General features: G+C 40.8%; 1 protein-coding gene across 6 annotated transcripts in view; it reads right to left on the bottom strand.

Moving 5' to 3' along the window:
* The window catches only part of RYR3 (ryanodine receptor 3), a 474,528-nt gene that overhangs the window by 193,560 nt on the left and 267,175 nt on the right, over positions 1 to 13,793 (bottom strand). For 4 of the 6 annotated variants that reach the window (XM_069950600.1, XM_069950599.1, XM_069950601.1 and 1 more), the window contains 4 exons: positions 9,686 to 9,826; positions 6,074 to 6,255; positions 4,353 to 4,431; positions 994 to 1,083 (listed from right to left, as the gene is read on the bottom strand). In XM_069950600.1, the coding sequence (XP_069806701.1) occupies positions 994 to 1,083; positions 4,353 to 4,431; positions 6,074 to 6,255; positions 9,686 to 9,826 (492 nt within the window). The remainder of the gene's footprint in view (positions 1 to 993; positions 1,084 to 4,352; positions 4,432 to 6,073; positions 6,256 to 9,685; positions 9,827 to 13,793) is intronic. The other 2 variants (XM_069950604.1, XM_069950605.1) reach the window with 1 other exon arrangement.

The following is a 13,793-nucleotide window of genomic DNA, read 5'->3' as shown; positions in this document are numbered from 1 at the left end:
AGTCTATTATCTACAAGTATACCCAGATCCTTCTCCATCAGTGACTCTCCCAGAGTAACTCCCCCCAGGACATATGATGCATGTGGGTTATTAGTACCCAGGTGCATAACTTTACATTTATCCACATTGTTGAAAGATGAAAATGAACGATTTCTCACTCGTCGCTTGATCGTTCGCTGTGTTTACACGGAACAATTATCGCTCAAATGCGATCATTATCGTGCAAATTCGAACGATAATGGTTCAGTGTAAAACCACCATAACACTGATAGCCGGGACCCTCCATGGATGACACAGGTGCCGCTCCTGCGCCTGTGTCATCCTGGATCGTTAATTAAAAGACTGCAGCGACGTTAATTAACTGCCCAGCGGCGGGAGGAGGTTAACTTATTGGTACCATATCCAATGCAAAATATCTACATGCAAAACTGGAGTAAAAAAATAAGCAGAAATCGGCAAAATCTTGTCATTTACAATCTGTTCTGACCAACACAAATGCCAACACTATGGGGGAGATTTCAAACATGGTATAAAGTGAAACTGGCTCAGTTGCCCCTAGCAACCAATCAGATTCCACCTTTCATTTTCAAAAGAGTCTGTGAGGAATGAAAAGTGGAATCTGATTGGTTGCTAGGGGCAACTGGGCCAGTTTCACTTTGCACCATGTTTGATAAATCTCCCCCTATATATCCAATATATAAATAAACTGAGCTTAGTTAAAGGAATTATCTATCTATATAAAGAGTCTATAAGTTATAATGTTTCAGATACTGAGTTTTTTTTTTTTACTTCTTACAGAAATCCAGTATAGGGCTGTTTCCTTGTTAGAATTGACAACATAAAAGGCCAGCTTTCACGATGATAACGTTCCAGCATCCAGAACTGTTTCCTAGGTTTCCTTCTGGATGCTGGAATGATGGTATACAATCCATTTATCAGGGGGGAGGAATGCCAGGATTTGCCTGTCTATTAACATAAATGTAATTAAGGTACCTTTTCAGATAGTGTCTTGAAGGGTCTCAGTAGAGGATGTGTCTTTGAATTCTCATCAAGCGACGTTCCATACTTCCAACCACTATGCAGCTAAGAAAACACCAAGGGAAATTGAGAAGAAACAAAAGTCAATACTAATGACATACAAAATCAACAATGTAAACATATCTGGTTATCGTGTCAGCTTAACAACTATGTGCTGTCAATTAGGAAACTAGCCCTGAGCTATTCTGGGTTATAATACATGAATAATAGTTCAAAGGAAAAAATGGGAAGGGAGGGGTCACTCATAGGAAGCGATCGCACTCCTGGAAATTGAAAGTGGTGCCCTTCCTGGTTGCTATGAGGTCGTAATGCTTAGTTTAAGGCTCCATAATTTTTTTGGTTGCAATTGTGGCAAAGCTGCAGTTTACTGTAGCGCTGTAGGATGTCAATAATCACAGGAGACCTGTGATGATTCGGAAAATGTCATCCATAGTCCTTTGATTATAGTTAGGCCAAAGGTTACAGTGGACTAATATGCTTCAATTCACAATGTACTGTGTACGATATATTATATGCACATTTTTCACAGTAATAAGGAAAAAGAAAAAACATATTTCCCATAGCAGCAATGTATAAAAACTAGTATCCATAGTAGATACAGAGGTCACAGCGTCACAGCTTCATTTCTCAACTCTAAAACTTTCTGTAACTAAACTAATTTTTATAAGTCTATAAACAGTGGGGCAAATGTACTAAGATTGGTGTACTTGTACGGCAGGACCTGTATTTGGTTTGGAATTGCGCAAAAAATTACACCTGCTCCAGAGCAGGTGTAATTTTTTTCCTGTTTTTTGTCTGTTTCTGTATGTAGACCTTAATAAATGAGGCGCGGGAGGAAGACACCTAGCCAGGGGATGCGTCTTAGGTACACCATGAAATTAGGGATGATCTACCCCTTTTCTGTGGCATAGAATGCGTATTAATAAATGTCCGCCAGTGAGTTCAGAAAATGAGAACTAGACAGAGTAAAGAGACTCTGTACCTACAATCTCCCCCCCCCCAATACCTTGTACCTTCGGATAGCTGCTTTTAATCCAAGATCTGTCCTTGGGTCCGTTCAGCAGGTGATGCAGTTATTGTCCTAAAATACAACTTTTAAACTTGCAGCCCTGAGTCAAATTGGCGTGGCCTAGAGTGTGTGTGCCCTAGGCTTGCACCACCTCTCCGTTCCTCCACCCTGCCCTCCTCATCATTATGAATGGCCCTGGCAGAATTTCTTCTATTCCTCACTTGTCAGAACACTGCACAGGTGCCTTAATGATCCAGCCCATGTGCCGTGCTCACACAGGTAATGAATAGTAGAGAGCCTGCCTGAGGCATTCTTAATGATGAGGAGGGCCACACCAATTTGACACAGGGCTACAAGTTTAAAAGTTGTTTTTTAGGACAGTAACTGCATCACCTGCCGAACGGACCCCAGGACAGATCTTGGATTAAAAGCAGCTAGAAGAAGGTACAAGTGGTTTGGGGAGGGCAGATTGTGGGTACAGAGATACAGAGTATCTGTTGACTGAACTTAACTGTTTTAAAGCAAGCACTAAAGTGCTCAATGCTCAATGCTCCATATTAAAATCAATGGCCGACATTTAACCAAGTTCCCCCTGCTCCACAGAGCGGAGGTTGCCTGGTTAAAATACTGAATTTTTCCTTCTAATTTTTGTATATTTTAGCCCTTGTAGGGAAGTGTAAACAAAATATACAAAAAATGAGAATGAAAAAATGCAATCCCTTACTGCAAGACATGTTAGAAGGGATACCATCAATTTATTGGCATGTTCACTGACACTTGACTAAAGTGTATCAGTACCTCTAGTACCATAATTTATATGGTTAATGAAAAAAAAACACCAAAACATCAATAAAGTGAACAATGTATTAGCTTTTCTAAATAGTTGTCATCATTGTTCCCTTGCCACTTTTTAAAAAGCAGGTGATAGAAATGAGTGCAATTACGAAGTCTGATCGTTGCGCATTTGAATACCGGTAACTGAAGAAGTTGGATTCAGCCCTAGGGAGTCCAGGGAAACACAGATGTGGCTGTGGTTTTCCCAGACTCCCTAGGGCTGCATCCAACTTCTTCAGCCAGCGGTATTAAAATGCACAACAATCGGACTCAAGCACACTCGAATTGAGCTCATCTCTAGTGGATGAAGCTAAACAGAAGGGTAAGGGTACTATTACACGAAACGATAATCAGCCGAATTGGCTGATCGTTGATATAAGTTTGAACCTATAATTGTCAGGCGCATTGATGCGTGTAATAGCGGTGCGCGGCCGGCGACTGACGATATACACTACCTATCCAGGCTGCAGAGCTCCTCTTGCGGTCTTCTCCCCGGGCGCTCCAGCTTCAGAGTGGCCTGTCTCAGCTGACAGGCCACTCAGCCAATCACAGGTCGAGACCGCCGTGGCCAGTGATTGGCTAAGCGGCCTGTCAGCTGAGTCAGGCCGTTGTAAAGCTGTAGCGCGTGGGACCCGGGGAGAAGATCGCCCTGCAGCCTGGACAGGTAATATATAAAGAGCTGCAAGGACATCAGTAACAAAGTCCCTGTAGGCCCAGTAAACGAGTGCTGATCTAGCAAATCGGCGCTTGTTAACGGTTATTATCGGGCCTTCATCGGCCCGTGTAATATTAGCCTTAGTGACAAGGGGTTATTCAGCATTAGAAAAACATGGCTGCTTTCTTCCTGAGACAGCACGACACTTGCCTCCAGGTCAGGTGTGGTTTGCAATTGAGCTCCATTCATTTCAATTGAATTGAGTTACAAAACCTGCACCCAAACGGGACAAGAGTGGTGTTGTCTCTGTCTGGAATAAAGTGGCCATGTTTTTCTAAGACTAGATAACTCCTTTAATGTTATGGTTGATGGACGTATATCCTTTGCAGTACATTGTATTTTTTTGGGGGGGGGGTGTCTATTCTAACTGGTGGTACAGTAAAGGTGCGCTTTGGAAGAACACGGTGTACTGTAGATTACTGGATTTCCATTGAAGGTTCATAGTGAACGATGTGACAGAAGGCTCCGGAGCTCCAGATGTCTCAGTTATATGCTTTAATGTTAATCAGATACTACTAAGACCATTCTCCCAGAGAGTTACACTTGTAGTTTTGATCGGGATGACGTCCTTCTTCTTTGTGTCTATTCCACTACAATGTACTATTCATTCTACCCTTTCAGCATCAGGGGTTTGGCGATATCTAAGGTGCCTGAGCAGATTTTTTTTCTCTTGTAGAAATCGGATGTTCTTTAAAACAAACATTTGTATTCCAGTGATTTGAATAAATACACAGACAGGCAGGACACGTTCTGTACCTTGTCGTAGGCCCATTTATCATGCGAGTGCTCCGCATTCTTATTGACAATATATTCCAGCTTTTCAGGTAATGTCAGACTGTAAAACAAAAAATAATCTCTAATGTTGGTCGGAAATGAAAAAGCTGCTTCAGCATGATTGCTATCTTTTCTAGAACCCAAGATTAGCATAACCTCATTTTATTTCATCAGGTAATCCTACAAGAAATCCAGGGGAACGGCAAACCCTCCTGTTAACCTCTTCAGGAGACAGTGCACAGTGTACACAAGAAAATGTTTATTGAAGATACCAGGGAGAGAACAATGATCATTAATACAATGATTGGATGGAAAAAAAATGTCCATCCTAATCTAGAAAATCTAACATTTTGTTCTAATTAATAATATATCTATCCATCATTATTTTTTCACCTTATATAGCTTTATAATAGTGAATAGTGAATAGAATTATAATTTTCTTCTACCGAGCTTCAAATCCCCTAGATTAACAGAGATAAAAAAGAAAGAAAAAAATCTTCATGCATGCAGCCACCACTAGAGGGAGGTAAAGAGAATAATGCATACTGTTTAAACAATGAACCCAATACACAATCTATAAAGAGAATCAATATAAACTGATTCTGTATTAGTATTTTACACGCCAGAATTCCTACACCCCATGAACCCATCACTGTCTAATGTATGTTGGAGGTGCCAGGGAGGAGTAGGAAAGCTTCAGCATATCTATTGGTCTTGTCCTCTAATAGCTCCCCATTGGTTGACGGTGAGGGACTTGCTTAGGGAAGTCACAGGTCACAGGTTCCATTGGATCTTGTATTCTACCTTTTTAATGTTACTTCCATGAAATTGGGGCGCAAAACCATGAAACTGCTGCTCCATGTCGTCACAGCAGCTCAATGTCTGGTGGCTAGGTAGTTGTTTTCCCGCATCTGGTAATGCTTGCCCTGATCCTCAACTCTGAGGGTGAGTAGATCTTTTCATCATCTTTATGCCATAGACTGCTTTGGTAGCCAGTACTGACCTCTTATTGTAATGATATATTTCAAAGAAGTGAGCATAGAAGTAAGGGCTTGTATAAATATTCGGATCTACATGGGTTCCATTCATTTCAATGGCCTAATCCTAGTCAGTTAATGTCTATGTTTGGGTCAGTTTCCATGCGTATAAGAGTTTTGTCTTGGACTGAGACTTTTCAGTCCAAGACAAAACGAGATTACGCCCAGAAAATGACCCGACTGTCATCATTAGCTGACTACGCTCAGGCCATTGACATCACTGGGGTCATTGTATGTCATTATGGAAGCTTTCCGGTCTGTAATGACCAAAGGTTTCTGAAGGAAATGTCTGCGACTGACACTCCTGGAGAACACAGTGGCTAGGCATTTAGGGTGATAGCAAGCATGAATGGTGAGGAGACATAAAGGAAGGTGCTACTCACATCTAAAGATGTGGCAGATACGTTAAACAGAATGAACCCCTATAATATCGTAAATCTTGAGCAATTTTAGAGTGCCTAGTCTAAGTTTCGTAGACATTATTAGTACATTTAAGTTATAGTGTCTGCCTCTTCATTTCAGTTATGAATTGGGTTGTTGGTTGTTAGAGGTGAGTGGGGCCCACAAGGGTATTACTTTAGGTAACCATCAGTCTTAACACAGTCCACAGCTCTTCAGGCACCTCCTTGAGAGTCAATTACTACGTTTAGGGCCAACAAAACTTACTTAGCTGTATTGATGGGCTTTGGGTCAAAATTTCCTTCAGCATCGACTGACATCTGCTTCTCAGGCGTCGCTTTAATTCTTGTATCAACATAATCAGGAGGCAAAGCACCAGCTATTGCACTGAGACATGGCATGGACATTCTAAAGAGCTCAGCCTCATACTTCTGCAGGAGAGATAGGAACTGGTTGGAAAGTCCCACAGAAAAACATGCAGAAGGGTTAGTGCCAGCAAGACAGCCAGGTCACAGCAGCAACTGCAGAAGACAATGGGTAAGTAACAAGAACGCAAAGAATGCATTTCAAGGCCCAAACAACCCAATGCAAAGTCATGCGGAACTCCACATTATAGTATGAAACTATTATCAACATTCAGTATACAGGAATGCAATTGTTAACATATCAGAGAGAGCATTCTATGGAAGAAAACATTGTGTTTATTCATGCATATAGGATACAAGTATAATAACTAAAAATTCATTTGACATTAAAACTATATATATATTTATTTTATATATATATATATTTATTTACAAACAATTAGAAATTTTAAAGTGAACTTAACATCAGGTACATCGTTTTAGTTTTTTTTACCTTAACAGATCAGCGACGACGTGGCCCTTTTTTTGTAAACGACGCTGGTCTATTCCCGAGCACCGGTACGGAGCAATGGGGACGGGCCCACCAGCCCCCAATGTGACAAAACCCCCTACTGTCCGTGATGCGGCTTATAATCGAGTCACATCACAGAGGGGAGGAAAGATCGTCACACTGGGGGCTGGTGAGCTCACCCCCAGTTCTCCATGCTGGGCTGTTGCTGGGGAATAGACAAGTACTGGACAGCGGTTCAAAAAAAAGGACAGCGCCACCGGCATCACTGTGCCGGCCCCAATCTGTTAAGGTTAAAAACCCAAATCGATGTACCTCATGGTACATTCGCGTTAAGTCAATGGTCTTTACCTGTGGCCTTTTGGTTTTAATGGGACCTGGGCATGCTGGAAACTCTAGTTCTTTTTAACAACAGGAGAGTCACTAGTTAGAGACCACTGCTGTTTATTGTTTAGTTTGTGAAATTAAGCTTCACCTTTGAAGGCATTAGGTGTATACTGTACAATGATGCAGCTTGCACACTTCATCTGATATAAAAGTTTTGAGAGTAAAAATTTATGTAAAAGAACTTTGAGTCAAATGGAAATAAAGATCAAAATGCTGTTGCTGGTATACAAATACCTTATAAGACATATAAACACCTAGGTAATAGAAGCCTCATACAGAGAGATGTGTTTTGCCTGGGAGACCTGCTAAGAATGGCTCCCAATTTGGAGCACCTGGCCTACTTAGCATGTAAGGGTTATTTCATGCTTCGTTAAACAGTATCCATCACATGTATACACCATGGTCTCCCTGATGTATACATCTGAAGTATACCTATGATGGATTCCACTTACGGTTCTTTCTTACTGCAGTATACAGGCAAATCCATTTATCACAGACATCAAGGAAGGTCCAGGTGCATGTGTTAAACTGATCCATAGACCCCCATTTTCCTAAAGGAGGCCAAAATTGTGTAATTTTGGCATCTGTTTGGGGCAAATGTATTGGGATCTGCTAATAGGAATAGTGTAGACTTGTGTGCAATTAAAGATACTATGTCAGTAGGTTTATGCTGTCCTATTTAAGGGTAGAATAAGCTAGTGGCAGATAATCTGAACAAAATGATGTATTACCTACATTGTTTTGTGCAACTGATTCAAATATATTCACTTTAATCACAAGAACAATAAGTTGTGCTCTCATTATGTGCATGTGCTCAGTAGTCCTGGATATTTATGAGCTCCAGCAAACTCCACCCACTAGCTAATTGGCAGTTATCTAGCCATGCTGTGTATAGGCAGTCAACTGTCAATCAGCAGCTGGAGGGCAGAGGGAGTGGTGGGGCACGAATCTCATTCTCCTGCATATTAGGAGAACTGCTGAACAGAATGATAAAATTGATACATTGTTCTGTATTTCTGTCACTAGTTTTTGCTGCCCTCATTTAAGGCAGTATAATAATAGTGACAGATTCCCCCTTCAGTTTAATCACATAAATAATGTATACTGCACTCACACATTAAAAAAACATTTTTTTACAAGATTCAGTTCAATGAAATGAGTCCACGCCATTCCATCAAGCAGACCGCTCACTACATAAATCCCAAGTGGAGGTCAAAATGGTACACTTTGTGGTTTATTGATCCATTTAACGCATGTCCTGGAATTAAATTGAATCGACTGTTCACTGCCTAGTGCAGTGTGAAAACTGCCCAGATCAGGCACTGGTAGAGAAATGTATGGTCATCGGGAGATTTCCCTGAGAATACCCCTGATCACCCTTTTAATCCTTTTACTGTGATTACAATAAGTTGTCAACTCATTTGCAGCTTCATTTGCACTTTATATGTTAGTCTTTAATTTATATGAAGCCATAGCAATAATATTAATGCACAAAGCTGGCTTGAGACCCAGATCTCCATGCTCTCATACAGACGCAAAGCAAACCACAGAAATCACACCACCAATACAGTCCAATTACACATTTCCATGTGGGCGGCCTCTCTATTATTTTGGGAGCTGTAAAAATTCCCATATTGCAGCAGCATTTTTCCCTAATCTCCTGCCTAAAAGCATCTCTGTATACCACTGAACCTTGTTCAATGATTCCAAGAGATCACGGCTGGCTCAGCCGAGCAAACTATTTTATTTTATTTTTTCCTCCTTAAAGAAATAACTGAACGGAGAGAATAATGATTTCATTATCTCCTGTCAGCGATCCATGCCGGAGAATTCCTGGGAGGCAAGCACAGCTCAAGTAAATACGTCTCTGAGCAGGATCGCAGCAATAAAACTGCGCGTTACGAAAAGGAATTAAATATTAACAATTTCATTTACGTGGAACAAACTAAAAGGCATGGCGAGCACGCCGAGCGCATGTTATTTTAATCGACCGTCAGAATGTCCGTCACTTTGTCACTCCACCACGCCGTCCTCCTTAACACCTGTCACATCTTAACATAAATATGCCACGCGTAGGTGACTCGTCGATGATAGGACGTCCTGGAAATTAGATATTTTATGCACACTTTAAATCTTTGCAATTTTATTATGTGCACCGTTTCACGACAGAATGTGGTTAAAGTTTATCGGTTTGCAGAAGGCAACTCAAAGAGAAATGGATTACGCAGCAAGAACTACTACAATGCACCAGTATTACGTTAAGGAAATGGTCTCCGATGGAATTTCGTACAGCTATAGGCTACCTTCCTGTTGTTGATACTGTTTACAAGCCATTTTGTTCTGTGCAGCCTGCGGGATACAGAAGCTTCCCTGTAGCTGTGTTTTATTATCCTCACCAGCAATTTGAGCCTTAATGCCTCAAATATTAAAGAGTAATCTTTTTTTTTATTCTGTTGGGCTTCACTGAATTTAATGAAAATCTCGGGCTGCAATTTTAATACATCTCCAACACTGCAAACTGGCTAGATCCTGAGTTGACAAGCAGTAGCCGAACGTGACACAGTCACATACAAATCCACTGTAAGAAATGTTACCCTGTGTATCAGAGAGCGGAAATACCTTATGAGAAAGAGAGTCGAAAATCCCCCAGAACAGCTTTTCTGTCAAGTGCAATTCCTCCTCTGAGGCCAGACCATAGCTCCCCCATCCAGACGGGAGGCAGTAATATTTCCAGCATTGCTCGTAATGGTTCGTCAGGAGCTGCAAAAGCAAAGCAAAAAGTAAGAAAACTGTACTGTATACTGGGACTTATTTTACCTTCCTAGTATTTAAAGTTTACTGATTGTACAATAGAATGAATTAAAATAAATTTATTAAACAATACAGTGCACTGTTTTTACAACGCAGTGTCCTACTACAGTGTTCTGATATACTGGAACAGTTGGTTGTAGGTTATCTGCAGTGTTTTTAAAGGAAACCACGTAACTCATATGAAGCATGTACAAGATATATTTGGGATGATGAACAGTAATACAATAAAATTAAATTTATGATTAGCCATAGGTTACCCGTGAGACCTCAAGTAAATTTCCAAATTTTCAGAAGAAATGGTTGTGTGACATATGTAGCTGACACGGCTTCTAGTGGGAAGAGATCACATAGCATTGGACTGTTATATATAAGTCTGCATTCTATACTTCCTTGGCCTGTGTATCAAGGCCTCAAGCTGGAGCACTTCTATATCTGTGATTGGTCTCTATTGGACACTGCCTCACTAGTGTTTACCTTGTTCTCTACTCCGCTTTCTTGGTATTCTGATATTTCGAACCTGTGTCTGACCCTGGCTTTGCTTAAAAATATGGATCTGATATGACCTCCTGGTATTGACCCTCCCTGTCTGACCTGATTCTTCTTAACTTTCTGGCGTTGACCATTTAGAATGGTCATCTAGGTTTTCCCAGGGAATCTACCTACCATACCACTAAAACAACTCACCATGTTTTCCATCAAGCCTACTCTTTAACAATCCAAACTCTGGCTTAGGAAAAACAATCGTCAATGTTAATTTTACAGTCAAGTCAGTTCTTACTTGGACTTTTTTTGATCATGGAAAACTTTACGTACTGTAAACAAGTCTTAGATCTGAAACGATGCACAAGACCAGCATGTTGCAGGTGAATGAAACTTGTTTTATTTCGGACCCATAAAATCACAGACACTTCAGCAAGCTTCACACATAGATGTCAACGCGTTTCTGATGGTATCGCATCCTTAATCATGAGCCTTAGATCTGAACTGTATTTCCATATCACTATTGCCTTCTCGTATCCCATTATAGATGTAACGAGTCACAAAGGATTTATTTATCCCCTTCTCTCCAATGAATATAGAGCACCACGATTCTAGCCAGTATTGCAGTTCTAGATAGGGATTTCGCTGCGGATGACCTTTAATCCACCAATCCATCCATAGACTTTCATACAACTCTGTCGGAAATAGTTCTTTAGGCCGTTATCTTGAAAACGTCCTTACATTTGTTTAAAAAGTATATCCCCAATCACAGTCCATAGCAGTTTAGACAGTAACACCCAGAAAGGCTACTAGTAGGCGATTATAACATCTCACTAGACCCTCACCTATAATCGTCCATACAAGATTAAAGTTAGTCTTCCTCTGACCGCAACAGTTAGAGACTTGACTATCTTTTTTATTTCTCTTGACCTGCTAGATAATAACTCAAATACTTAACAGATGTTAGAATATGGTCTGACCTCTCTTCCATCTTTGGACCATTAGATTTAAATATTTTTGTGCCAAAAATTAGGTTTGACCACAAAAAGTTAAGGTAAAAGAGAGTCGAGTTACTGTCGGCTAAGAGAAAGTAATAATCCTTTAACCCGATTGCTGCAAGGTACTTTGTGATTTCCTGGAAATCTTTGCTTCAGAAAAAGCACTAATGTTATAAAGGCGGCTCACATACATAAACGATGTAAATTTGGTTCAATGCCAAGGATTTAGGTCTACCGTGATTTTAAATGTACTTAGCGGGTACTATTTAGAAAACCATGTTATATAGTATACTGTAGTTCATAAGGGTTGAAAAAAAACAAGAGTCTATTAAGTTCAATCTATAACCTACTGAGCTGATCTCCTTTTTTTAGACTCTGCTCCTAAATGAGAACATTAATGTTGATACTAAGCAACAAATAGAAGCTTTCCTCTGCTTTTTATATTTTTATCTTTGGCCTTTGATTTAATCCGTGAGGATTGAAACAACTTTAAGTGCACAACATTTATTGAGAACATAATAAAGAAAATACAGTAATGTAATAAAATGACAACTGCTACCTTCTGCTTTTAGATTTCCTGATTTTATATGACATGATCTGCACCTGGCTCTTAGAAGGGAGAACTGTAGAACAACCTGAATACTAGTTGCTATAAAAGCAAAATGCAGTTGCCAATATCTATAAAAATAGTGGATGATGATATTATTGTGACTGAATGTTTGTATTGTATACCTCTACCAGGTGTTTGCAAAGAAATAAAAAAAATAAAAAAAAACACACTTTAGGGTAGGCTCGTAAGAGGGTGAAAGATGGATCATGCATCATGTAGGTCATGTAAACCATCAGCCTTTAGAGTATGTTCCCACTATGGACTCCCCTTGAAGTTCCATCTGTCCCATTGACTCAATGATATTCTGAAGCTCAATCCGCCATCTACCCAAAGATTTGACATGCCAATTCATTGGACAGACGGCGGATTGAGCTTCAGATCATTGAGTCAGTGGGACAGGTGAAAGGAACGTTAAGCTTAGTCCGCCGCATGGACACTGCTTAAAATTTCTGAGCAAATTCTGTAGTGAGAACATACCCTTAATGTTAGCTCCACAGAGTCTGATGGAGTTTCAGGATGGTTGGTCCAGTTTGTGTATTAATGTGGCATAGTGCTCTAACCAAAAGGAAATTACAGTTGTTCAGGGCTATGGTAATCCTGGTGGAAACAAGGAAAAAGCTGTGGTAGGAGACTAAAAGTCATAGTTATGACATGGGAACTGAATGTGCAATGAAGTCTTGTGAAATGAGGTCTAAGATCAGCTTTAATAGTGAAGCTTAAAGGGGTAGTGCAGCGTTTAACTTTTATTCACTAAATAACACACATTACAAAGTTACACAACTTTGTAATGTGTGTTACTTAAGTGAATGGCCCCCTTCCCCGTGTTCCCTCCATCCCAGAAGAGTTGGTGCATTATACTTTACGTGTTCGCTGTCGACCCCAGCTGCCATCCTGTTTCGAGGACGTCATCTTCGGGAGGCCGGCCGAACCACTCCAGCCCCCCCCCCTGCTGCGTCAAGAGCTGCTCAGCCGCGATTGGCTGAGCACAGTTATGCTTAGCCAATCGCAGCTGAGCAGGTGATGATGCTGCAGAGGGGGGCCTGCATGAGGGACAGCTGGAGTGGTTCGGCCGTCCAGAAGATGACGTCGTCGACACAATATGGCGGCCGGGGTTGACAGCGATACTCCATATCAAAGGCCAATGTAAAAGGGCTAGTGTTCATTGGCTGATTGCACCTTTTGTATTGCCATCTAGAGTAGGGGGTATCCAAAACAGGCCCTCCAGCTGTAGCAAAACTACTAAAGCTTTAGCTGTCCAGGCATGATGGGAATTGTAGTTTTGCAACAGCTGGAGGGCTGCAGTTTGATCCTCCTACTCTAGATGGCTATACAAAAGGTGCAAACCAGCCAACGAACAAGCATTTGCTCATTCATGAGCTGATCACTAGCCCTATTACATGGGACAATTATCAGGAATGAGCAATTCTAGGGACTCTAAAATGCTCAAGAATCAGCCAGTGTAATAGGGCCTTTTAGTTACTGGGAAAAGAAAGAAGATACCCTGTATTCAATCATAGATAACTGCAACATTTAGTAACAGAGCACCTGCAAAAGTCTGGCTGGTGTGTGCACTCAAACCATGCGGCTTATATAAAAGCTAAGCCATCCATTAAGGTCACAGTGCCATTTGACATTCTATACATCCATCTAGGAGCTGGGATAATGCAGCTGAGACTATGAATACGTGTGCAGAGTCCCAGAACAGCCCTTCTCATGCTCACACTGTTATTATAACTAGTTCTGTTCTGGAAAGCTATGGTCCACTGCAAACTGCGTGTATTGTGTCACCCTTCTCAGTATTCAGGTCTGCTATTTCATTCATTTATTG

This window comes from Dendropsophus ebraccatus, chromosome 13, assembly GCF_027789765.1.
Source record: "Dendropsophus ebraccatus isolate aDenEbr1 chromosome 13, aDenEbr1.pat, whole genome shotgun sequence".
NCBI classification, from domain to species: domain Eukaryota; kingdom Metazoa; phylum Chordata; class Amphibia; order Anura; family Hylidae; genus Dendropsophus; species Dendropsophus ebraccatus.
This window is presented reverse-complemented; position numbering and strand designations above follow the sequence as displayed.